This window comes from Phalacrocorax carbo, chromosome 2, assembly GCF_963921805.1.
Source record: "Phalacrocorax carbo chromosome 2, bPhaCar2.1, whole genome shotgun sequence".
Classification (NCBI taxonomy): Eukaryota; Metazoa; Chordata; class Aves; order Suliformes; family Phalacrocoracidae; genus Phalacrocorax; species Phalacrocorax carbo.
The window spans coordinates 6,299,347-6,325,447 of NC_087514.1; the positions used below are offsets into that span (position 1 = coordinate 6,299,347).

The following is a 26,101-nucleotide window of genomic DNA, read 5'->3' on the forward strand; positions in this document are numbered from 1 at the left end:
GTCTGAAAGCATCTTCAATTTGCTGTAAGGAGGAAGAACAGGAATAAATCCTATTAGTCAATGACGGTGGCGCATGAGATGGTGTACTGACATTGCAGGACAGAGGGGGAGTTGCATGGATGTATGGAGATGTTAACAGGACTAGAGATCAAGAAAAGCAACATAGTGCACATCTCCGGAACTGCTCAAGATGAGACCCTGAACACCCCACCCTTATAGGTGGAACAGGGAACTGTCTGTATGTGGGATAATTTCCCCAATTGTAGGATGACATTAGGTCCGTCGTCCTACAGAGGGGCAGTGCAGTGGCACTGGTGCTTTTGCTCTTGGTCATATCATCTGACCTTTTAATACACTGGAGCGGAAGGGATCAAATTTTGGATTGACAAATTCTTTATCTACTATTCTCTATGAAGGAAAACTGTTCTCCTTTTAAACTGAGCATTTTTGCAATAATTATTACCTCAACAGTCCAAGAAGTCTGGAAAAAATCACCAAATCTTAGTGTATGGTATCATAGTTTTGATTCATTGATCTCAAAGTCCTTTGAGGAAACTAATCTATATTAGAAATCGGTATCTGTTTGAAAGAACACGCTTACAAAACAGGACTAGTGTGATATACAGCCTTGGAAATACCTTTTATTTCTCTTTTTGTCTTATTGTTTTATATCAGGGTGAACCTGGACCAAAAGGGGAAAAAGGAGATCAAGGAACAAGCGGAGAACCTGTAAGCACAACCCAGTGTTTCTTCAGTTGGATTTCAGCTTTAGCAGGGAGAGGACATAAAAGTTGCCTGTTTTGGAGGGATTGGGGGGAAATGTCCCTTCCAAAGTTGGGATGCTTCTCTCATCAGAAATGGCCACAGTGGTGCTTGGCTTTGTACTGACTGTAGAGGAAGCTACGTAACTACATGAACTGAAGCACCTAAGCTTTGGGCTTTAGTGGTTGAAAAGAGGACTATGCGGTTTCCTAAATAGAGTATGGCTGAGAGTATGGTTGTACAGCATTTAGTAAGGGTTTTTGAAATGATGTGGCCCAGCTAAATTGTGCTTTTGGGTACTCCATTTTTATTCTGGACTGCTCGTGTTCTAGATGGAGCCCCCAGGAGAGAGAGAGTCCTGTGCAGTTACAGCCTCTGAAAAACACCCTTTCTTCTCTCAGTGGGAGGAAGGAGAAACATCTCCTTCTCCTCAGGTGAAAAAAGGAGTAGTTTCCTTCAGCTCCCTCAACTCTCCCTCTGTTTTTGCAGGGATTACCTGGGGTCCCAGGTGAACAAGGTGTCCCAGGACCTGCAGGAGTACAGGTAAGAGGGCCCAGCCTTGAAGAAAATCTTTGACATGACCAGAGAGAGGTATCTTTGAGGTCGATATCACTGTAAATAATTCCCCTATACACAACAGCCCATCTCTCCTTCTTCATCATTGTGAATTCAGGGACTTCTGTAGAGGTATTTACTTATGCTGGACATCAGGACAACGTGAGAAAAATCAAAGCAGAAACGTAGTATCTCTGTAGCATGATCAGTACTGTCTGAGAGACTCCTTCCAACTTCAGGATGCTTCAGGAGGCCATCTTATATTGATGCCACTGAACCACAGGTCTCACAGATACGTTAGTGCAGTACACTGGCAAAATATTTCAGAGCATTCAGATTCAACCTCAACCCATTTGATCCTGAAGGCTCATGTGAAATGATTTTATAGTCTCAATTATCTTCTGAAAAAGTTTTGGCACACGCATATTATTTCTAGTCATCACCTAGGTATGCTTTCATGTCAGCATGGGAGGGTATTCACTCTACCATCATCTGTGCTGTGCCCAGGCAATAGTGTCAGCTATAGCTTGGGCATCAACAGCTTAAACAGGTTAACAGCAGTCTCAGCATTATTAAAAAAACAGTAGTACCATGCAACTTTTAACTGACTTCTGTTAAATGGGGGACTGTTCAGTGAGTGAGAATGAGTCTGTCCTGCCAAAATCCTTAAGAAAGGGCTATGTGGTGTGTAGGACTGGAACAAACCCTCTGGACTATGATCTATTTTGACCATTTCTAAATGGCTGTTGTTTGATTTGAGAACTGCAGGCAAAACTTCCTCTGTACAGGCAGACCATCGGAGCTGAGCTGGAAATGAAGTACCTGGTAGGCATGAGAATAGGAAAGAATTTTACCCAGATGAATGCCTGTGAGTTTCAGCATCCCATGCTGAGAAAGAGCCTCTGAGCTGATCGGTCATTAGTAATTCCTCTTATGTCTCAGGGGTTTATTTTTATATTTCATTTTATCACTGCACAGAGAACTGGGAGCCATTTCCTCAGCCGTTAAACTCCTCTGTGAATTGATTAATGAAAACCATTGCCTAGTGCACGTTCAGGCATCTTGAAGTCTTTTTGTCTGGCAGGCAGTTCTGTCCTGTCTCTAATCAGCTGGTATCTCTCTTCTCTCTGCACAGGGCACAAAGGGGCAGAAAGGAGCCCCAGGTGAAGCCGGAGCCCCTGGAGAGACTGTGAGTAACTGCTTTCCTTATACCTTTTTTCTCTGACAGTAACACACCTGAAGGGACTCTGAAGTTAATGCCTGCAGATTCGCAGTCCCAGGCTGCTTGGGCACAGGGCACATCCTAAGCTCAGCTGGAAGACTCGCTGCTTGTGGGCAAACAGGCACAGCTGCACCAAACAGATCAATGTCCCAGTCAGGCCAGCTCTAAATTGAACATCTTTTGTTGGCCAAGTCTCTCCCTCTCTAACAAAATGCCCTCTTTTCTGGGTGAGGTGCCGGCAGAGCCTGTTACTGCACTGCGATATCAGCCAAGCCCAGGCAGCCAGCTGGTGCAGGGAGCTCACTTCTCAGCAGCAGCCTGAATTAGTTTTTGATCACAGTTGGTTTTAGGCTTCTTCGTCAATTCTGCTTTCTTTAATACAGGCTCATCACCAGAGGAATCATCACATACCACTTTTTGAGGCATGTGTTGTAGGGAGTTCTGTTACTGTCTGACTGTGCTAAAGAACAGCAAAGGATTCAAGTCCTGTTTTATTATTGTGAGAGTGTATACGCCCTTTGTGGCTGAATGGAAGGCCACACACTTTCTTTGCAAGCGGAGAAGGAGGAAGACTGAAGAACTATTTGAAATAATGATTGAGAGAGAGGATGTTGGTGTCTGGCAGAAAGAGGGAATAGGGAATCAAAATTAAGCATCCTTGAGCACTGAAATTTCTTCTTCCACCTTTGTGTTCATGGTTTTCCTTCTTGGGCTTGTGTTCAGATGTTGTCTTTAGCAGTGCTTTGACCCTAATCTCTGAACTGCCTGTCCCCAGCTCTCTTTCACTCTTGATTGAAGGACTCCTTAACATTTTTAGAGAGAAAAAAAAACAAATGGCAAAAAATATCCCCCTCCCACCAAACTTATCCATTGGGTTTATTTCTTTGTATAACCTGGTGGCTTGGAGGATGTTAATGATATGGAAATACAGGCATATGCAGGCATCCTTTTTGTTGCCATTTTTTCACAGGCTGCCACTGCTCAAAATGTTTCTACTGGCTCGTAGACCGGTGTCTGTAAATAACGCAGAAATGAGGAAACCTTTAATTTGCTTTTAGTAAGCCAAAGACAACAGATAGACATTCACTTTGTGAAGACTGTGCTTCATCATCTCCCAACTGTTTGCATTGTCCTTCTGCAAGACATTACTGCCCAGCCCTTCCAGTAGAAGGGGTTCTTTGTACTCCAAGTCAGACAGATTATTTCAGTCTGCTGATGTAGATGTTTTTAGACAGCCTGTCTGGTTTGCCCTAAATGGATTAGGTTTGCTAATAGATATCCTTTTCCTTAAAAGCTGTGATGACAGGTGAACCCTTGCCAGTGCAGGGTGCCAAGTAACTACAGAGGTAGCAACTTCAACCTGATATAGTCAGGTATAGAGGAAAATGTCTAAATATAGCCTAGTAACCCCAAACGTGCATCTCTATGGGGACGTAAATCCCCAAATACATGTCCTCTCATGCCCCCCATGCCAGCCACATATTGGCTTTCCCACCCTAAAAAGCTTTCACTTGCAGACAGAAAAGACCTGCAATTCAGAACCGTAACACTCTGAATGGTTTGAGTTGTTCATCTATTTAGTGCAAATGAGTGTTTTCAGATTTTGTTCCCCAGAGTAGAGAAAGGTAGAATAGTCAACAAAGCATATTTTGTTGACCTAGATTTTTATCCTAATGATAAATCAACATACCGTTCTTTTGATGTTTCAGACCCAGACTTTTCTTCCTGTATCTCAGCTAGATTTAGTTTGATGGAGGGCAATTTTAAGCTCCCAAAGAGAGTCTTCATCCATTTTGTATTGTTTCATGGTTCTTTACACTACAAAGTGTTTCACAAAAATGCTGGGTTTTGCTTTGTGCTTGTACAACACCTTGTCTGACATGAACTCGAATCTCGCTTGGAACATCTTGTTCCTGTGGTGGTACAAGTTGTGAATTATATATGCACACATATTTCATTTCTTAAAACAGGGCGTGACTGGACCAGCAGGGCCCCCAGGTCCAAGAGGCTTGCCAGGAAATGTGGTATGTACGCACCAGTATATTTGTTTTCCCATCTGTGCCCTATTTTCTTTATTTAATATGTTCAGTTTTCCCTTCCACAGGGTTTACTATCAGGTTCAAAAGGCTGCGTTTCATTACCCTACTTTAATGGTCGAACTGAAAGATCTGGAGGCACCTGGGAGTGGTGTACCCATGAAAAATATTTATTTGCAGAAAGAGGGAGGCATGGAGCTGCTTCATTCCTCACCAAATTGTCAGAAGCAATTTTTGCTGCCAGCTCTTCAAGAGAAATACTGTGATGTTTATTGTCTCTCTGGTTTTGTTTCCTTCGCCTCATTTTCATTTGTCCTTTCCTTTTGAAACCATGACTTCTTGGTATAAAAATTGTATGATAATCTCCCATTTTTATTATGAAAGCATGTAAGTATTTGATCCTACAATCAAATCCTTGAAATCAATACGGTGTCATCCTTACTTCAGTAGATGTTTATCAACATTACTGAGTTGTGCATGATACAGCTTTTCATGTTTGCAAAAAAACCTTTGGACTAACTCTACTCCCTGCTCCACCAGTAATTTTCTTTCTAGCGCCTGGGGTTCTCTGGGCTTACACCAGAGTAAGTGAAAAACAGCAGTTAGACCCCATGTTATAATGTATTCAGGCCCAGTGGTTTAGCACAGAGGGCTCTTTAAGGCAGAATTTATTACCTGGGAAAAAAAGAAATTTTAAATTGCCTTTCTACTGATTGTTAAGGTGCATTTGATTTAATTGTATTAATGTAGTGATTTATTTTCAAATTGAAAGGTGATATAAAAAATAAAGACTTTTTCCAATTTCATATTCCTTTAAGCAAACTTCTATACAGTAAAAGCAATATATTACCTATAAAAGCTAATGTAGTCAGAAATAATTTTTACTGGTGCCAAAAAGAAAATAATTATCACAACCACCCTGTAAGGAGGTCAGTTCAATCTTACTGGTGCCAAGGCATCATTTCACATCTTAAAATGGAGTACCACTCCATACTGCTAACTCATATTCTGGTGAGTTAGAAAGCTACAGTATTTAATCTGGAGCTCTAAATCATCTATGTTTTGACAAGGAATCCTTCAAGATCTGCCAAGACTGAATACTGAAGGAGAGGGTAAAATGAACGTAGCTATGTTTTCCAATGCACAGCTTTGGAGAGCAGTAGCCATAAAAAATTCATATTGTGAGACTTTTGGCTTTTCTGATACAGAGGTGATGATTGGGTATTTGTTGGTAATGGATTGGGAACTGCTGAGGATTTAACAGAATTTAAAAAGTAGTTATTGGTACAAAGAGAATCCCCAAACCTGGGATTAGCTCTTTTTCTGCTTTTGCTGTTCAGCTCTTTTTTATACTGAACACCCCAACCCCCCACCCCCATTTAAGCACTTTGTACACATCTTTTCTGTGGTGTTCTCTGGAACACAGGTTGTCTGTACTGTGAAACGTAGAACTGATACTAATCCTTGAGATAGATTTTACTGAACCTATGGGTCTATCCATTTGCTTTAGGATCAAATACTGCCTAAAAAGAAAGTTTTTAGCTTTTTTAGCTTTATAGTTCTTTTCTCTCCAGGGTGTGCCTGGAGACCCTGGACTACCAGGAAAGGAGGGAGCAAAGGGGGAAAAGGTGAGTTTGTTCTTTCGTGGATTTGTTTCTTTTCTTCTTGGGCATTTTAAATAACCCGGGAAAGAAGCAGTCTGAACTGGGAAGTGAATTCATAGATTCATGGATGGTTAATATACATGGGCTTGTTAGATCATCTTGTCTGACTCCCTCCATTACACATGCTGTAAGGTTTTCATCCTGCTGCAGCTTTATAATTTACCTAATAAAACCACTGAGATACAACTGGATGCAGTGAAGTCACTGCCACACATTTGTGCAATGATGATCTTCATTGCACTCACTGTCTGATGAGAGTGGGCATTTGGTGTTTTAAGTACCTGCTGTTCACCACTGTCAATCCAAAGCTGGAAGAAAAACTGGCTTTCATGGTTATGAATCTCAGATTTCTGCTTTCCTGATACACTGTTGTAACTGGACCGTTAGTTCAGCTTTCCAGTGCACCCTCGCTTACCTTTTGCCTGCCTTGGCTAACTGTTATGTCCCATCTCATAGCTAGGCAATGAGCTCTCTGAGGTCAGGGGTTTGTAATTTGCTTATACGTTGCACAGTGCCCAGCATGCTGGAGTCCTGATCTTTGTTCGCTGGAGTAGGAATGATTAATCAGAAACAGAGGCCCATGTATACATATATAGAGAGTTTAGAAGGGGATGAATCCCAGCCCCTTCAGTCAAATGATCTTCCAGACGACTGAGATCTACCTCAGGGTCATGTGTGGACCAAGGGCTCTCTCATATAGCTGGTTCCCAAAATATTTTGAAGTCTCTTCTTACTTTCCTTAAGGAAAATTACAAATACCTTGAGATTACTGAAAGAAAAGGCTTCCTCTAAAAGAGGATTTCCTATGATACCAAGAGAAATTCAGATGACAAGGCACAAAAGTTTCAGTCCCAGTGAAAGACCTGAGACATTAGTCTTTAGTATGCTACTAAGGGTTTTCCTGGATTGTCTTCTACAGGGTGATCCTGGAAAAGAAGGAAAAGTCGGTTTACCTGGTCCAGCTGGTGAGCCAGGGCCTGCTGGCGAGCCGGGTTTGCCTGGTAAGGGTAAAGATGGAGAACAGGTAAGTACTGCTGGCAAGTTCTGTGCCTGAGTAGTTCAATGTAAGATAGATGAGCATGACTTTTGCAGGAGAACCGTGTATTTTTGGTAGAGTTAGGCTTCATTGTCACAAGAGCTCACGGGCTGTCTGCTGAAGAGGTAAAAGGCCTGGTTGTGCAAATCGCTGCAGATCACATTGCTGCATCCAAAAAGGCAGAGAGAGCTGAAGCTGTATTTCTGAACATTAAACCCCCTTCAGTGTGCCATGGTGGCCATTGGAAATGGAGGCTTCCACTAGGAGTAACCGTTGTCCTTGTGATCAGCAAAAAAATGCTTAGCTTGACGGAATTTCTCTAAAGTTATTTTATTGTAGCCAAATTAGCAGATTATATAATTTGCTTAGGTGTTATCAGTAAAATATTGCCAGGACAGTGTGAGGCAAGGAGGGGGGTGGTGGGATGCTTGCTGCCTTGACTATCTCAAAGTCCAGGCTCCTCTTTGGCTGCATGGTGACTGTTTTCTGGTTTTGGCTCTGTCACTTTAGGGGCAAAGAGGCCCACCAGGCTTGCCAGGACCTTTTGGACATAAGGTGAGTGTGGGCTTTATTGTTCATTGTGGACTACTTCTTTCCATCACTTGAACTGGAGAAAAAGTTATGGTGAAAACATGGTCTGTTTTTCACTGGAATACAGAGTTTGTAAAACTTTCACTCAAAAATGGACTTCTAGCCATTTAGGAGGTTCTTTATTATTCCAATATGTCTGTAGGTGTAAATATTGAGATATGAATTAGCTGTGCTCGCTTTCCGTGTTTAAAATTTCTTCCAGCATTATGTGAATTCAACATGTACTACGACTAAATGCTGCACACTTTCTCAGGGAGACTGTGACTGGGGACCTTTAATCCACACAGCAAAGAGACCTTTCATAGCTAAAGGATGACCTACTCCTGAGGCTGTCTGTCAGCCCCTCAAAGAGCAGTCCTCCGCAGCATTCATTTCCTTCACCTCTCTCAAGGAGAATGTGATTTATTTTTTAATGGGACCAGATAGTCCTTGTTTGCCCTCCTATATTGCAGTTAAGGCAAAGAGTAGCTATTTGATTAAGTTAATGACACTAATTTCAGCTGAAAAGAATGTTTATTCCCTTATAAGTAGACAGCAAATAGAGAAAGGAATAAAACAGCAAAAACCTTCTGGGAGTGTCATCTGGATTGTGCTTGAATCTTCAATCAGATGTGTCAGAAATTCTCCTCTTTGAAATGACTGTGTCCTGATCTGGATTGGAAGAAAAATAGGATGTTGAAACAGGTTCAGTAAATGATATAAGTAGGAATATAGCAGTATGAGCTAGATCCATCTAGGTCCCAGATTTTTGAAATAGCCAAACTGTTGTGAAATGTTTTCTTTTCGGTTTGCTGCATTCTGTATAAATGCACTGTAGTCAGTTCTATATATCTTTGACAGTTCAGAACACACACAGAATAATAGACTGAGAATTAATACAAAAGTCAGAAAAAAAAACCACTAGAAGAAATCTCATTAAATATTCTATTCAATATCAATACAAGATGGTAAGAACCTTAATTGTGCTTGGGAAAATACTATTGAACATTTTCTACTCAAATTATGTTATTGAATAAAATAACAGATAAGGGATCTGCCAGAGTGTTTGAACTAATCAGAATACATTTTCTCTCACTGTCCTTGCGGTATTTTTTCTTTGTAATGTAAGATTAGTTTAAGAAGGAAGAAAGAAAGGGAAAAAAATTAGAAGATATTGCAGACTGAATTTTGGGTGGGCAGAATTAATGGGTAACAATTTTTCTATCATGCTTCTACATAGCTGGAAATAGTGTAATAATAAATAGCATAAATAAAATTCATTGTTATAAGTCTACTGCCAGTGAGATTGGCAGACCAAATCTCACAACTGCAATACAATCCATAAAAATCTTAATTTATTTCTCCCTATGACGAGGGAACTGATGTTAAATTTAAGTATCGCATCTGAATTCTTTCTTAGCCCTCCGTCTACAACGCAGTGTCAAGTTGTTTGCGCTTCACAGATTTTACTATTGAAAACCTTCTTTTCTAGAAGGGAGGTCTCTCCTTTTATAGTATAGTCGTCTAGAAAGAGTGGTAGAACTACTGAATTATTTTTTCATAAAAATTATTCATATTCTTCTGTGAGTAGGTTTCTGTTGGTAAAGGAAAGGAGAATATTAAGATGTAACCAAACATCTCTAATTCTGTCTTACCCAGATAAATAATCTCTAGTTAGCAATGTTTGCAAGTTTGCCATCTACCATAGAAACACAGCGAAAGAAAAGCGCGTTATGGTGCTTAGTGTTTCCCCAAGCCAAGGAGAGTGCCTAATACCCTGCAGGCAACGGTAAATGCTGGAAATTGGATGCTGTGCACTAAGATAAGTTAAAATACTTGTAGAGGCTGTGTTCTGCTCAGTGACGTGGTGCAGCACGCACTGGCGTTGTGTGAGAGCTCACAGAAGTGGGCTGGGGCTCATGTGGAGGAAGGGGGCATGATGTGACGGTAACTGTGCCATATCCCCACGCTGACACCACCTGATACCGTTCCTCCATGGGCAGGATCAGGTCAGGGTGTATGAGTGTTATGTTGTAAAACCTGATTGCATTTCAGCACATTTTCTCAACAGTGCACTAAGCCTTTAACTTCTTCCTTTGTTTCAGGGTGAGAGGGGAGCTCCTGGCCTCCCTGGACAGCCGGGAGACAGAGGCGTGCCAGGAATCGGTCTGGCTGGACCCCCTGTAAGTAGCAGATGCTGCTGCAACCTCTGACAAGGCAAAAACTTACCAATCGCCATCTGGGGAATGGGTTCCCTGGGCTCAGCTGTGCCACAAGCCTGTGGGATATTTTACCCTCTGAAGATGTAAACTACAAACTAGTCCAGAGGCTGCCATTCATGGCTCAGATCTCTACACATCTGTTGTGAGGGCTTTTGATGCATTCAGTTTGAGTTGAAAGAGAAAGGCAGAGAAGTGCTGTAGGAGTGGTTGATACCACTGGCTGTTACTCCTGACTCTTCTGCATCATCTTGACACATCGGCTGTAGATGTGAGTCGAGATCTGTGCTGAGCCAGCAGGTCTGGTCTGCTGGGCAGACGTAACCTTGCTGTCACCCTGTTAGAAGGGATGAGTGTGACACACGTGCCCACATCAGTGATATGGTCAGCACTCTGATAGGGAAATAAAAAATCGGATTGCTTTAATTGCTGCGTTCCAAGAGAGCCATCATCCCCATAATTTCCCACAAATGTTTAGTTGGACCTCACGCAGCTCAGCCCTCACCTCCTGTATCCATAGGCCACGAGGTATATCTGGGAGTCTGCTCTGAAAAGTTTGGATTTTCATATCACTGGGCTTCAGTCATTCCAGTACTTGTCCTGTACAGCTCCTCTTGAGATGAGGAGTATTTGGGAGTGCTCTGACTGTAGCCCTGCTCTGAGTCCTCAAGATATGCACTGAATTTGCAAGAGAAATATGTTTTGGAGGAAGCAAACTTCATTCCTAGCTGTAATTGCTAGAGGACATCTGAGATCTTGCATTCTTTCGCTTCCCATTGTACATGCCATGATACTGTGCCAATCACAGTAAATGTTTTCATTCTCTGGTTATCTAGATATAAATTTCCCAATTAGTACAGGAAATTACCTTGAAATGGTAAGTCATATTGTTGTGTAATACTGGTTGACAAATCTAGGTTTCTGAGGTGTATCTCCACTTAATATTTGCTTTTACCATTCTGAATGCTCTATAAGGTAAAGCAGACTGGGTCAGGCATGTTTCACACTGTTGACTGTGTCGAGGCCTTCATGCTCCTCACAGGGTTCCCCTTGACTGAAGAATTGCTGGGTGTTATTTATTGCCTAACTAAGGAACAGTGATGTTATCGCATTTCTTAATGTTCAGTCATTAATATCAAAATTAAAATGAAATTAGCAAATAAGTAACTGGCTTGTTTGAAAGCCACTAGACTGTGTCTAGTTTTTAATTACTGATTTTTAGATTCAGTAGAGGGGTAGGGTTCACTTCTGCATGCTGATGTACACCAGACAACAAAGTTATTCTTCATTTGGGCTTTAGCATCTGCATATCCATGAACACAGGTGACTAAGAACTTGACTCCAAGTGTAGACATCACTTGTCTCACACCAGAAGATCACTTTTTTCTGTGTCATCATTGTTTGACCACTGTCAGGATGAGTAGCCACCTACATGCCACACTATTCCCTATTTGATTTGTTTTTATTTATTTAATCTGCTTCACTAAATACTTTTTTTTTTTAAAGAACTATTATGATGTAGATTCATCACAACCTCAGCTCCAGTGCAAAGACTCTGGAATTTGAAAAACGGTCTATAACCTTGAATCCATCAGGCTTTCACAGAGTCTGAGTCCCACGGAAAAAGATATAATAAAGTCAGTGGAGCTGCCTCAGTGCATATTACACACTGAATTAAAAGTGTCAGCCTATACCCTTTAGAGCGATGTGACAAAATTGTGTGTATAATACTTCCAGCTTCAGAGCTGAGAGCCAGCACCTCTTTTTAATTGGAGTCCTCACCCTGTTTCCTCCTGTGCCCTCAATCTCACTGAGGCTTTGCTCCTTGCTTAAAAGGTATGTATAGGTGAGGATATTTTTACTTTGCTGAAGTACTGAGTTACTATTTACATAACACTGAGCCGTAAACTGAGTATCAGCAGAGTGTGTTCTTCCCAAATGAACCAAAAGCTTGGAGAAATGGGTGAATTCACATGCTTATGCTGAAGTTGCCTAATGGACTCATGTGCTGAAAAAGTAGAATGCTTTTGCTCTGCCTTGCCCTGTTCATATTACTATGGGTTTGGAATTATGTATTTAGCCTTTGCTTGAGCAGAGTATTAAGGCTTCTTGCATGGGGGACTGTATGAGGATTAGTGAATTAATGTGCCTGAAATAGAAACCAAAGGGAGAGGAGTCATAGTGTGAGCCAATTTGTTCAAACACAGTCCCAGAGATGTAAGGTCAAGCCTTGTTTTGGGTGTGTTTGGAATACCAGATTGACTCATCCATGCTGGATATGGGTACTGCGTCCCTTCTGTGGTGTTCCTATAGAAGCGGATACCTTCTAGTGGCTCACTCTACTCAGTTGCATCTTTTTAACTTGCATCCCCAAACAAATAGCATATGCAAACCCACTGGACTCCCTGCTTTGACCTCATTTAAAGAGCACACATGTCCCATGGTATGCTTTCCCTTGCCTTAGAGGTAGCTGAATACAGTGGTCTTCAGGACCTGGGGGAATTGTCCTGTCCCAGCCCAACAGATGCGAGGGTGTTGTGGTTCTGTGTCCCCAGGTCCATCCAGTAGCAAGGCTGAGCACGTGGCATCGTACCCAATGGGCATTCGCATATGCAATGCACACGCATACGCAAACATGCGTGCGACTGCGCAGACCGGTGCAGAGAATAATGCCTTTATCAACACTCATATAAACCTGAACAGCACTCTCAGAAACATGAGCAAGAATGTCTTAATCCTGCTCCTCCTGTTTGGCTGAGAAGGTTTGAAGGTGACTGTTGGAATATATACATGAAATGTGGATTTTTCCAGCAGCTGGTCTTGGACACCTGCTCTGCTCAGTACCCAGGCCTCCACACCCCAGGGTCCTCAAGTTACTGGCACCCAGATCTGTGAGCCTCCTGGGTTCACAGCCTCGCAGCCCAGTTGCTGCCACCCAGACCTCCCCTACTCACCAGCTCATCTGGCTTGAAACTCATTAAGATTCGATGACATTAGCTCAGATCCATGAACTCACCCATGCTGAAGAGTGTAACAAATAGGATTTAATGAGAATATAGTAAATGGGGTTACATCAGGCTGGCAGCCAGTCACCAGTGGGGTTCCCAGGGCTCAGTTTTAGGGTAAGTGCTTTTCAATGCTTTTATAAATGATCTGGATGCGGGAATCAAATATATATTAAGTAAGCTTGCCGATGATACTAAACTAGGAGGAATTGTGGACTCCCTTGGGGCTAGAGAGGCCTTACAAAGAGATCTGGGTAGACTAGAGAGCTGGGCAATCACCAACCATATGGAGTTCAACAAGACCAAGTGCAGGATCCCCCACCCAGGATGGTGTAATCCTGCTTACGCATAAAACCTGGGGAATGAGAAGCTGGAGAGCAGACCTGCGGAAAGAGATCTGGGGGTTTGGGTTGGTGGAAACTTGAATATGAGTCAACAGTGTGCCCTGGCAGCCAAAAGGGCCAACCATGTCCTGGGGTGCATCAAGCACAGCGTAGGTAGCCAGTCGAGGGAGGTGACTGTCCCGCTCTGCACCGGACTGGTGCATCCCCGCCTCGAGTACTGTGTGCGGTTTTGGTCACCTCAATGTAAGGACATCAAACTGTTAGAGTGTGCCCAGAGGAGGGCGACCAAGATGGTGAAAGGCCCTGAGGGCAAGACTTATGAGGAGCGAGGAGTGGCTGAGGTCACTTGGCTTGTTCAGCTTGGAGAAGAGGAGGCTCAGTGGTGACCTCATTGCATTCTACAACTTCCTCAAGGGGGACAGGGGAGGGGGAGGTGCTGATCTCCTCTCTCTGGTGACCAGCGATAGGACATGAGGAAATGGAATGAAGCTGCATCAGGGAATGTTCAGACTGGCCATTAGGAAAAGGTTCTTCACTGAGATGGTGGTCAGTCACCGAAACAGGCTCCCCAGGGAAGTGGTCACAGCACCAAGACTGTCAGAGTTCAAGGGGGATCTGGACGATGCTGTTAGATGTATGGTTTAGTTTTAGGTAGTCCTGTGAGGAGCAAGGAGTTGGACTCAATGATCCTTATGGGTCCCTTCCAACTTGAGATATTCTACTATCCTATGATTCTATGACTGTGGTGATGAAGTACAGGGCTCGGTCAGTCAAGCATCATGTTAGCATACAGCTGACCCCTCTGGTCCCTTTTTCTCTCTTTTTTTTTCACCCTTTTTCCTCCATGATCTACCTCAATTTCTTCCTTGCTTTGCCTTTCATCCTTCCCCTAAAGAACCTGCTGTGAGTATTGCACACTTTAACAATGTCTGTGTCAGCAGCCTGTCAGACTTGCTCCTTTTCCTCACCCTTCCTTCTCCAATTTTTTATATCTTGGTGCTTCAGGACCCACCCTAATTAGCCAAGGGGGGGTGTTAATTTTAAGAGTTTTTATTGCTATATCTTTTCTGTTTGCAGGGCCCTGTGGGACCCCCAGGAGACAAAGGGTCATTGGTACAGTATGTCTTTCTAACTACACCCAAATTTTATGGGGAGGGGATGACCACATTGACTGTGTTTCTACCAGCGATTTCATGAAGGCATGTTTGATTAGGTTTTTTTGCCCAGGGGTGGTAGGGTCACAGGGTAGCTGACCCTCCAAACATAATTTCTCTTGTTCATTACCAGCTACTTGTCTGTTATACTGAGATGTGAGAAAGAGTTGATCGAGACTTTTGGCATGGTGAGAACTTTTCCTTACTTGTCAATAGTCCTACAAAAGAACGAATGAGTCGTTTAACCCCTCAATCAAAAAAAAAACTATTTCAAGGCATGTAATTGAAGTCATACTGCTATGCCTTATAGCCAAGGCATCGAAGGTTTAAAAAAAAAAGACTTAAATCTTACAGAAAAACCTGCATTTCTGTATTCACCAAACACACATTGTTCCTCAACAGGCAGCTTTGCAAAGTTGCAATCCATTGGTGTGAAACAAGTAACTGTGTACTGTGGTCTCAGCATACACTGGCGTGAATTTCTAGCACAACAGCCAGTCCTAGCCACTGTACTAGCTTTGCACTGAAGAGCTGGACCTTCTTTTCTCCTCTAGAGTCCTGTGCTCAGTCATATTTTCTTCCTGTTCATAAACTTGCCTCCTATAAAGACTCATTATGTCTTTTCCAATCAAGGCATGTGAGGCTTGACTTTAGTGATGCACATTCCCCTGAGGCACAGAAACGATTGTTACTGTGATAGTGCAATGTGAGATTTAATTTTTTTTTTCTTAAACTCTGTCATAGTTGTTAATTTTTTTCCCCAATAACTATTGCGTTGAGGATTTCTTCTCTTCAGCTAAGCAGCACCTCATAAGTAGTGTTCATATTATTGGGTTTGTCTGTTCTCTCCTTACCAGGGTCTCCGCGGTGTTCCTGGTATCCCTGGACCACAGGGGCCCCCTGGCCAGGATGTAAGTAAAATAAAAGTGTAAGTGCTCAAGAAATTTGCCAATGCCTGAGTCTAATTTCCCTAAAAATTGTGCTCATACTCAATCACAGAAATGGAGTGTTACTAGGATGGTCCAAGGGTGATGATTTGCAGAAGTGGAGCTCTTACAAGTTAGGATGTCAGGGGGGAACAGTTAGGCTAACGAGGGTTGTCTCAAGGAAAACAGTCGACTTTACCACTGAACTATTTTAAAATGACACTGGAGAAGGGACCTGGCAGCATACACTGGGGAGCAATCCCACACTGGAAAAGGATGATTGATAAGCTGTCTAGGAACTTCTTAGAACCCTCTGAGATAAGTAACCTGTAATATTTTTTATTAAAACAGGGCTAGAGCTGTTAAAAAGCTCTTTTTTAGTTCATTTTGCTGCTGCTACTGTGCATGAGAGATGACATTTTAACCTCTTGGTGTGTGTCCTCGCTCCTGCTGTCTCAGTGGGTGAGTCATGGAGCTGAGGGATAGAGAGAAAAGTGGCAGACTCCCAGCTGGAAAGCTGACCCCTCTTGCTGCCTGGCTTTGTCGCAGTGTTGAATCAGAAAAAAATAACGTATTTTTTTCTCTGCTGGTCATCCAGCTCTGTGATGTGGAAACCAGTCCTGGAGGAAATCCAGTGAGGAGGCTCTGAAGATTTTGAAAGGCTTGATGTTTGGATTTGAGCCTGTTGAGGGAACACTGTGGGGAGGGGGCAGTGGCCTTCTGTAACTTTCCTTCTCAGCACTGCTTTATAATGCTGTCGTGGCTGAAATGGATACCAGTTTTAATGAAATCCATGGCAAGACATTTTCAATCTTAATGTGGCTTTATTGATGTACATCAGCTGCCTTAAGGTGTGTACTGACCTATGGGATGGATCTCCTTTCCTCCTGCAGTATTTGGAGTAGAAGGTCTAGTTTTCTTTCCGCACCCTTTGTCACAAAACAAATGATTGTGGCCAGGGTATTCCTCCACAGCCCATGACAGTAGAAGTGGTCACAGAATCACAGAATGGCGGGGGTTGGAAGGGACCTCTGGAGGTCATCTCGTCCAAACCCCCTGCTTGAGCAGGCACACCCAGAGCAGGGGGCACAGGAACGCATCCAGGCGGGGTTTGAATGTCTCCAGGGAAGGGACTCCACAGCCTCCCTGGGCAGCCTGTGCCCCTGCTCTGGTACCCACACAGGGAAGGAGTGCTTTCTCATATTGAGGTGGAACTTCCTGTGTTCCAACTTGTGCCCGTTGCCCCTTGGCCTGTCGTTGGGCACCACTGAAAAGAGTCTGGCCCCATTCTTTTCACACTCACACTTCAGATATTTATAAGCATTGATAAGCTGCCCCCTCAGTCTTCTCTTCTCCAGGCTAAACAGACCCAGGTCTCTTGGCCTTTCCTCATACGGGAGATGCTCCAGTCCCCTGATCATCTTGCTAGCTCTCTGCTGGACTCTCTCCAGTAGTTCCCTGTCTGTCTTGAATTGGGGAGCCCAGATCTGGACACAGCACTCCAGACATGGACTCACAGGCAGAGTAGAGGGAGAGAATAACCTCCCTCGACCTGCTGGCCACACTTCTTTTAATGCAGCCCAGGACACCATTGGCCTTCTTGGTCACAAGGGCACAGCGGCTGGCTTGGGGTCAGCTTGTTGTCCACCAGCGCTCCCAGGTCCTTCTCAGCAGAGCTGCTTTCCAGTAGTTCAGCCCCCAGCCTGTACTGGTGCGGGGGGTTGTTCCTTCCCGGGGCAGGACCTTGCACTTGCTCTTGTTGAACTCCATGAGGTTCCCCCTGCCCCACCTCTCCAGCCTATCCAGGTCTCGCTGGATGGCAGCACAGCCTTCTGGTGTATCAGCCACTCCTCCCAGCTTGGTGTCATCAGCGAACTTGCTGAGGGGACGCTCTGTCCCTTTGTCCAGGTCATTGATGAATACGTTGAACAGGACTGGACCCAGCACAGACCCCTGGGGAACACCACTGGTGACAGGCCTCCAGACAGACTCTGCTCCATTGAACACGACTCTCTGAGTTTTGTTTTTCAGCCAGTTCTCTGTGAGGTGACTGTCCACTCATCCAACCCACACTTCCTTAGCTTGCGTCTGAGGTCCTTTGCCTCCATCACCCTCTGTCCCTGAGCAGCCACAGATCCAGGATTGATTGTGTCTTGCTGACTGCCCCCTTGTCTCGGATAGTTGAGATTTTTAGTCAAGAGTTTTTAAAGAGAAAATACAACAGAAGGGTTTATTACAACTGTATTGTGTGAGGAGTGTCAGAGCCAGCTTTTCTGAGTCTCCTTCTGGCTCCACTTAGATCAGTGTTCACTGATTAGCTCTTGGAGTGGCAGTACTGGAGTCTTCACATCTTTTCTTTTCCCCATAGAGAATTACCCAAACAGAACCATTCTTTATGGTACTTACAAAACACATCCCCTATTACACTGTTTTAATTGCACTCAATATGTCTTTTAGGAGCGCTCTCTGTTTTGGGTGATCACCTGTTAAGCAATTCTACCTGTGTTTTAGGAAGTGTAAATGTAACTGCAGGGCACATTCCAACATTTCTTGGTACAACAGCAGGGATACCTTTTTTGACAAGACCATGCATTTGCAGTTTCTTGATCTCCACTTTCATTTATGACTGCTACAAAGGACTTTTTGTTCTGCTTTTGTGCTCATGTATCAATGTAATATTCCTGTATTCTTCGAAGCATGCTCATTTTTGTACTCTGTTGTGTTTAAACAGTACGTCATCAGTTAGGAAAACTCTGATTTGAATTTCTAATATGAATTTGCCATGCAACTCCCAAGCCATTCAGTGGCAAAAGCCTTCATGACTTGCCTCAGTATCTTGGTTTTTTGCTGTGGCCTTTGCAAATGTATTCCATGTTTTCTTCTGAGACTGAATAATTATTTTAAATCACATTTACACACATTAGGTTATTCTCCGCATTATTTTTTTCCAGTTGCAGACTCATCAGATGCTCTTGGAAGTGTCTGCTATATGTTGTTGTATTCCCTGATACTCTAAATAAGATTTACAGTTGTATTTGAGGAAGTGGAAGAGTCAATAATTCTTTTGCAATAGCTTTGGCCAGAATTATCTCCCATAGGTGATTAGATAGGGGTTTTTTGCATGACTACATTCTAGCTTCTTTCTAAAGCTAAATAATCACGTGCCATATTTTTTGCAATAGCACTGCCCAAAGTCACCTTTTGAAACACCTGTTGGCAATTCAATCAACTGTCAGGGGTTCTCAGGACAGTGCCTTGTTTTATTAAAATTTAGGTTTTGAAAATCCTAGTCTAAGTTTACAGTACAGTGATGATGGTTTGGTTTTGTTCTGTTCCTCTTAGCAAAAGACTTGTTGTTTATTTGTCCTCAAGAATTCAATATGTCCATAAATCCCTACAAATTCTCCTCTGGGACAAAGCTGGGACATATTGTCTTGTCCCATATACATTATTTCCTTGTCTTTAAATTTGATTTTTTTTTCAGATTAACTAAAGCTCCAGCTCTTAGAGCCTGAAAAGTGCTTTCTCTAGGCTATTTTGTGGTCTTTGTTTTTTCCTATAGTAGGACTAATTTCTTCCATAGCAGGACTATTATGTATTCTGCCTACTTTCATGCCCTCAATTACTTCAAATATTATTTGCACTTGCTTCTGGGAAAAAAAATCCATATCACATTTTAAGCAGTATTCCTGTATCGAGTATTTAAAAAGCATAGCCTTAAATACCTTCTTTCAGAGAAATTGGCCAGTCTCACATTCTGAGAGTTACGAAAAATATTTCTACATGTTAAGTGATGTTATGTGCATGGCCGCCTCCTCCAGCTGCTTCAGACCAGGTCCCACCTGCCTGGCCTCTGTTGCCCACGTCCCAGGGTCTCTGCCCAGGTGGAGGGATGTGGCTACTGCCTTCCTGTTTGCAGGTACAACCACTAATGAAGCTCTGCATGAATCCCGGAGATAGAGACATGGACACACAGTAACAGAGGACACTGACATGGCTGATCACACGGACTGCCACAGGCAAGGCTCTGCCTTCAACAGCACCTACATACTGGACTCACATTTAACATAAGACCAGACAGTCAAGTCCCCTCCTTCTCTTCAGCTGGCAGGGACAGGTCACTAGTGGTGGCACACACGCACCGCTCTAGGTTCACAAGAACACACATATTTGCAGATCATTCGAGCACTGGCACAGCCCCTGTGTCCTGGCACCCCTGCCCAAAACCCCTTACCTGCCCCATGGGTCCCCTGCTTGCCTGCTGGTCCAGCCTGATGCTTGCTGCAAACGTGCAATGTTCATAGACTTGTTCCTCGTGCACTCCACGCCTGCGGTTCCTCATGGCCGTACCAGCATGGCCCCCACCCACCTGATACCCCAGCCGGGACCCAAGTCCCCCTGTTGCCAGCTAGAAGTTTGCTGATTAATACACACGCCCCTACACACACACCAGGACTGGGGAAGGTACAGACACTCGCCGCATCCCAGCTGGCACCAGACACAGGGCTATGACCTGTGGTCGCATACCAGCCACTAGCGTGGATCCTCTCACCCACCTTGCTCATGCTGGTCCCCCAGTAGGTGGTTTTGGGAACACACACCGTTCCTGCCCCAGTGGCTGAATGTTAAAGACCCCTGCCCTCACTGCAGTAGCTGACAGCAGAGGCTGGGGGAGCCTGCACCCCTGGGCTGACTCTAGTAGCTAGCCCCAGTTTTCACTCACACGCACATACAGGTCTCACCAGTAGCTGCCACTTAGTCCCTGTGGCACACATACACATTATGCAGAGAGGTAGTTAAGGAAAGGTTCAGTAAGACGATACAAGATGATAGAAAAATCCATGGTGATCAGGTGCAGGGCTCAGCTACACAACTGCATGGACCAGCCCTGTTTTACATGACTGGCCCCTTTTATACCCTTTTCTGTCCACCCCGCTGTTTGTTCTTCTCTCCCTTCCCCTGCATGTCCCCTCGTGCATCCCTACAGCTCTATCAAGTCCTGCACCCCTCCCAGTTCAGGGTCCTCCTAGTTTACAATCACATGACTTGCAAAGTCCGCACTGGTCTTGCTGGAAGTGCAGCCTGTGGTTTGCTGACAGCCCATCAGTTAGTGTGAGTGGCAAGGTTCGTTTCTTGTTAGGTCTGTGTCTTGCTATATTTTGTTTCTCATTTCCTCCTTTTCCCTTAGTTTCCAAACTGACACGGTCCTGGATCAGATAACCTTGCTGGAATAAACCTTCTCACACTCCCACATGCCTTCATCAATTAGTGTGGCTGTCCAGGTCTGGTTGCCATCACTGCCTCCTGTATTTGTTGGTCAGGTTTGTGTCCCTGTATGTTCTTATTTATGGCTTCCTCCTTATTTACCCTTGTTTTGCTGAAAAAGGTCCTTTGACAAAATACCCTTAAAGGAGCTGACACTCTCTGTCCAAATACCCTTATACTACACATTTTTTGGGAAGCATCCACTCTCCTCTGTCTGTCTGCTGGGAGATAAATTGTTTCTGTTCAACGTACCTACTTAGTTCCCTTAGATTAGAAAACAATCTGACTGAGACATTGTCATGTCCTACTATTAGCAACGCGGGCACCCATTTAGTAAGCGCTTTCTGTATTTTGATCATAATAAATTTAATTAACATAAACATTAACTTAATAACTTTTTAATTATGTTAATTATTTATGATAACTAAGTTTCAGTATTACTGGGAAGTTAATCTTCCCCTGCATTTATTTTCATAATTACAAAAGTTTTGTGTATGCATACATTACTGCCATCGGATCTGAACAGCAGGGTTTTCTGTTCTGGGGTTGATTTTCCCATGCGGCTACAAGGGCAGTTCCAAGGAGTCTTCGTGTTTCTTTTAGGGTACATACACCCCAAATCAGAATACACTTATTAAACCTCCTATTGGCTTTTTATTCCTGGGACCTATAACCTATTTAAGCTATTGCATTTCAAGTCTAATTTTCAGTCTTGTAATAGATCTAGCTTACCATAAGCCTGTGTGAGTAGTTTGCTTTTACACTTTCTTTTATTTTCATATACGTCACTTACCTGAGCATCATTTTTCAGTGTGTCATCTGCACAGCTCCCATCGGTTCCCAGTTAGAGACCATTCCTGTGTGTCAGATTTTGCAGGCTGACAGAGTACTCTGGATCCTGTGCATCATACCTCCTCATTGCTGACATCTTCTTCCTGCACTGGTATGCTGTACTGGTCCTTGGATATTCTACTTCATGCCAGCCACTGTTGGCTGCAAACTCCTGAAAGTGTATAAACTCTGAGCTTTTGTTATTTGGGTCTGCGCATGCTCCCACATAGCATTAGCAGTGTTTCTTTTCAGTGCCGTGCTTTTTTGGGGGCAGACTCTTTTAAGTTCTTTTCATTATTATTTGCTGGCTTTCTCTTTTCCAGTTTCCTCCCCCGTTAGTCAGCTTGTCAGATGCAGTTATACCCTCTGTGCCTTCCTCTGAGCATCTGCATTCTCTGAGCAACGTTTGCAGCTTGGCTCTTGTTGTCAGCCTTTTCTAACTCCAAGCCTCTAGAGTCCAGCAATCTTTCCTCTACTTTGGGCTCTGCTTCCAGCTGCCTGTTCTCTGATAATGCAACAAGCTGAAGTGCCGTCATCCTACATCTGGTTTGTTCATTTTGACTCAGAAAAGTGTTCTTCAAAGGCCACTCCCTTTTTGCAGTCTTGTACCTGTCAACTGTTTGACTTTTCCTGGGGATGCAGTAGTTTTCAGATTTGTCAGCCATGGCACATAGCTTAGTTTCTTGTCCTGGCTTATTTGCACCCTGTTAAAGACTTCACCAGCTCCATGTCACACAACGTTCAAGAAAACAGGTCCATCCTTTTTTGTCTCGAGGCAATCTGATACCATGTGGATATCACAGCCATGCTTAAATCTTTCCCAGGATTTCAGTTTTAGTCACTCCCTTCTTGTATGTTTTTTCTCATAACTAAGAATTTTTTTCTATATTTTTCTTTTAAAAAATCTTCTTTAAATGCTCAAATTCCACTGCTAGTACCATGTCGTGTTTCAGAACCCTAAGCAGAAGGCTGTCAGTAAGCCCCATGGTAGATATAGTTTATTGATAGCTATGCTAAGTGTCACATGAAAGACATTTCTGCATTGTCTTTTCTGTGTTACTTTCTGATCCGGGATGATTTTCATGGTGCAAGTCTTTGCGTTGCATCACACTCCTTTAAGCAAGTGCTGTGTGAGTCTGCCTGAACAAAGTAGGTCTGGGAATATAAGATCAGTATAATATAACTGTTATTCAGGCAACCCTCTTCCCACTTGCAGAAGTGGTTGAGAACTACAGTGGAGAGGGTGCCAAAAGCTTGAGCCGACAGCATCTGTGAAAGAGAAGGGACTTTGTGAACATCCCACAACCTTTCACATTCACATTGCTGCTCTGTGGACAAAGCAAAACTATAAGTGGTTATAATGTTTCCTTATATTTACTTGATTCCCCAGAAGGACATCTGTGGGAATTACGAGCTAAGAATCTCCTTCACACTTATCTTCTCTCGGTTCTCACCTGCAGAAGGTTTAGTTCCTCAGAAAACAAGCTTTCATCCATGGACTTCAGTACTACTTCAGTTCTACTTTAGCTCCTCGTCAGTTCATGTTAAATATTCATCTCTTAGAAAGTCAAGGTAACTGAAGGGTTGATCACCCAGAAGTCTTTAATGTGGACATAGAAAAAGAACAATCAATATATTTTCCCATTTCCTCTCTCCTCTAGCAAAGGTACAGGATTTAAGTTCTAAGTGAGATACAAGGATGAAATGCATGTTTGCTCTATAGCTATAATTAATGGTGTAGCAGGGTATCATAACTTTGCCTGTGTGCACACACTGTACACTTAAGTAAGTCATTAATACCCAGGTGGCCAAGTAACTCCCTATTTGGTTGTCTGCATAAATAATACAGTGAGCTGACTGGAGACAACAGACCAACCTGAGACAAGGTGATCAACAGAATGCCTAGTCCCCTTCCTGGCAAAGCATTTGACCAATTTTTAAAGGAGCTCTCTGGGTGGAAATTTTGGACAGTCTCAGAGAGCCCCTAGGTAGTCCCTCCTGAGCCTAGACCAACTGAAAGCCATTATTTGTATCTTCAGTGGGTGGGGAATATGGCACCATCCCAGAGACCTCTCCAGGTAGGTCCTGCTGCAGAATCAACAAAACTGAACACAAATAAGATGCCTTTACATGGTCAGTAGAAACTGATCCTGCAGATGCAAAAATGGACACTTAGGGCAGCCTTTTGTATGTGGCTAAGATAGACAGAAGATATTTTGTATGTCCTTTAAGGTACTCAATAAGGATAGAACATTCATATGCTTGAGTGATGACCTAGGGTGATGGACCAGCTGGATACAGGAATTTATCAGAACATGGTTTGGGGAAATCACACCCAGTCCAACTGAAAACACTACTGCAAGGATCCTCGCAAAGCAGATTTCTGTCACCATCTGGACAGTGGCCAACTGTCCTGTTCAAAAGATTCTATTTCCCATGTGAACATTACTTCATGGAAAAATTTAAAAATAATCTTTTGTTTTGTTTGTTGTTGTTGGATTTTTAACCAGCTAAGGACTTGTTAATGATAGGCAAGAGATACCCATGGGGAAGGTGGGGGAAGCCGTCCCTTTTCCAAACCATGACTTGCTGGACCTTAAAGTCTAAGGATGCTTGTCATTTCTATGCCTTCATGTCACGAAAACTCACACCGATACACCCCGACAGACAAACCAAAAGACTCATTGCTATTTCAGGTGCAAGGGACCTGTTTGCAAGGCTCGTGCAAAGCAAGGTCTTGATTTTGGATGTTGCAGGTATCTTGAGGGATTTAAAGCTTCATCCTTCACACTTGCAGTTCATGGTGTTTCCTGTGACCAGAAGACAAGCTAAAGCAATTTCAGTCTTTGTGCGACTCCAATGAATTTAACAGGGTCACACAGTAGATACGTGAGATTTAGGAGGGGTTCAGAGGACATTAACGTTGCAGATATTTACTGTTTGTCACATGCAAGGAGCAGCGGTTCTCAGTGGCAGAAAGTAAAATGTGTGCTAGTCCAGAGCAGTCAGCAAAGTGTGGGAGCAACCAGGGGCTTATTGCATGACAATGTCACAATTTTTTATTTCTCTTGATCTGCAGGGTCTACCTGGAAATCCAGGGGAAAGAGGACCTCCTGGAAAACCAGTATGTAACTTCATTTCTATGTTACATACTCCTTTTAACTCAGTTTCGACCTGTACACCTCACCTCAGAAGTGGACTTCAGTGCATTTCCACTGCTGCTCTTTCCAGCAGAACAACTGGGGAAACTCTAAGAACCACTAAGAGGTTATGATAAAAATACCTGTGATGGTTTTGGAACAGTAGGAGAATAACTGGATAGCCTGCATGTAAATAAAAGCCAAAATTTTAAAGGCACTTTCTTAGCACCACTATGAAGTACCCTCAGCAAAAACTCATCACAGGTGTGATGAAGTGCATTGTTAATGTAGGGCAGAAAGTATGTGTTTGGCCCAGTGGGTTCTAGGTAGGGCAAGGGAAACCAATGAGAGTCCATAAGCATGTTCAGGCAAATTTCTTATACCTTCATGCCTTTTAAAATTGCTTGAGATAATGAATTTCTCATTCCACAGGGTTCCTCGCCCCTGCTCTCTCCAGAGGACATAAATCTCTTAGTAAAGGTAATCAGCCTTTGACGATGGTGGGAGTGTATCTGTATGATTCAGACCTGACTAACGCTCTGTGATGGGAAAGCATCTGGGCTACAAGTGTGGGGCCTTTAAACACTCTGTCAGAGCTTGAAACTTGCAGGTCTCCCTCTTGCACTGGTACTGGGACACTAGAGCACATGCTGGACATCAAAATCCAATGCCATTTGACCGTCCCCAGCAGTGAAATGACCGACAAAGGTCTTTATAACATGGTGTAAATTACAAAAGCTCTGAGTCTTTTTTAGCTCTTTCTGAGGTATGCATTCCCAGGGAGAGATAAACATTGTCACGTTGTATCACCTAAACCAGAAACCAGAAACCATTTTAATAAAATGTCTGATTTTTCACGTATACCTTCAACAGTGACTGGAGCAATTTTGAACTGTGGGTGCAAAGTCAGTTTGCAGGTAATTAACCAGAATGCACCCATGTTTCAAAAGTCATGATCTGTCTGCTTTTACTCTCCATGTAGAGAGTTGTCAGGGAAATAAATCAGTATTTGATAGGTGTTGACTGCAAAATCTTTACAGATTTATGTGGGCTGAGTTGGGAGATTTTTAAGCGGTCTTAGGACGTGGCAAGAAATCTTTTCTTATGGATTAAAAGACACTAAAACATTACCTTTTTTTTTACCAACCCCATTAATAAAAGGACCCTTTAAAGATTGCTACTGTGAAATGCCTTCGTTGAAGAGCTGTCTTTCTTATGGAACCAACTATTTTTTTCTGGAGATGTCACTGTATGGTATTGTTTGGGATTTCTGACCAGGACAATAGCAAGAGACTGACTCTTGGGTACAGGATGTCATTCTGATGTTCCTTTGTTATTTTCCTTTCATTATGTTTTGGTTAAACACACTCAT

At 43.2% G+C, this 26,101-nt stretch overlaps 1 protein-coding gene across 3 annotated transcripts in view; it reads left to right on the forward strand.

Moving 5' to 3' along the window:
- The window catches only part of COL22A1 (collagen type XXII alpha 1 chain), a 263,312-nt gene that overhangs the window by 206,443 nt on the left and 30,768 nt on the right, over positions 1–26,101 (forward strand). For all 3 annotated transcript variants that reach the window (XM_064442038.1, XM_064442040.1, XM_064442039.1), the window contains 12 exons: positions 676–729; positions 1,252–1,305; positions 2,453–2,506; positions 4,510–4,563; positions 6,150–6,203; positions 7,159–7,263; positions 7,786–7,830; positions 9,951–10,028; positions 14,491–14,526; positions 15,425–15,478; positions 24,669–24,713; positions 25,162–25,209. In XM_064442038.1, the coding sequence (XP_064298108.1) occupies positions 676–729; positions 1,252–1,305; positions 2,453–2,506; positions 4,510–4,563; positions 6,150–6,203; positions 7,159–7,263; positions 7,786–7,830; positions 9,951–10,028; positions 14,491–14,526; positions 15,425–15,478; positions 24,669–24,713; positions 25,162–25,209 (681 nt within the window). The remainder of the gene's footprint in view (positions 1–675; positions 730–1,251; positions 1,306–2,452; positions 2,507–4,509; positions 4,564–6,149; positions 6,204–7,158; positions 7,264–7,785; positions 7,831–9,950; positions 10,029–14,490; positions 14,527–15,424; positions 15,479–24,668; positions 24,714–25,161; positions 25,210–26,101) is intronic.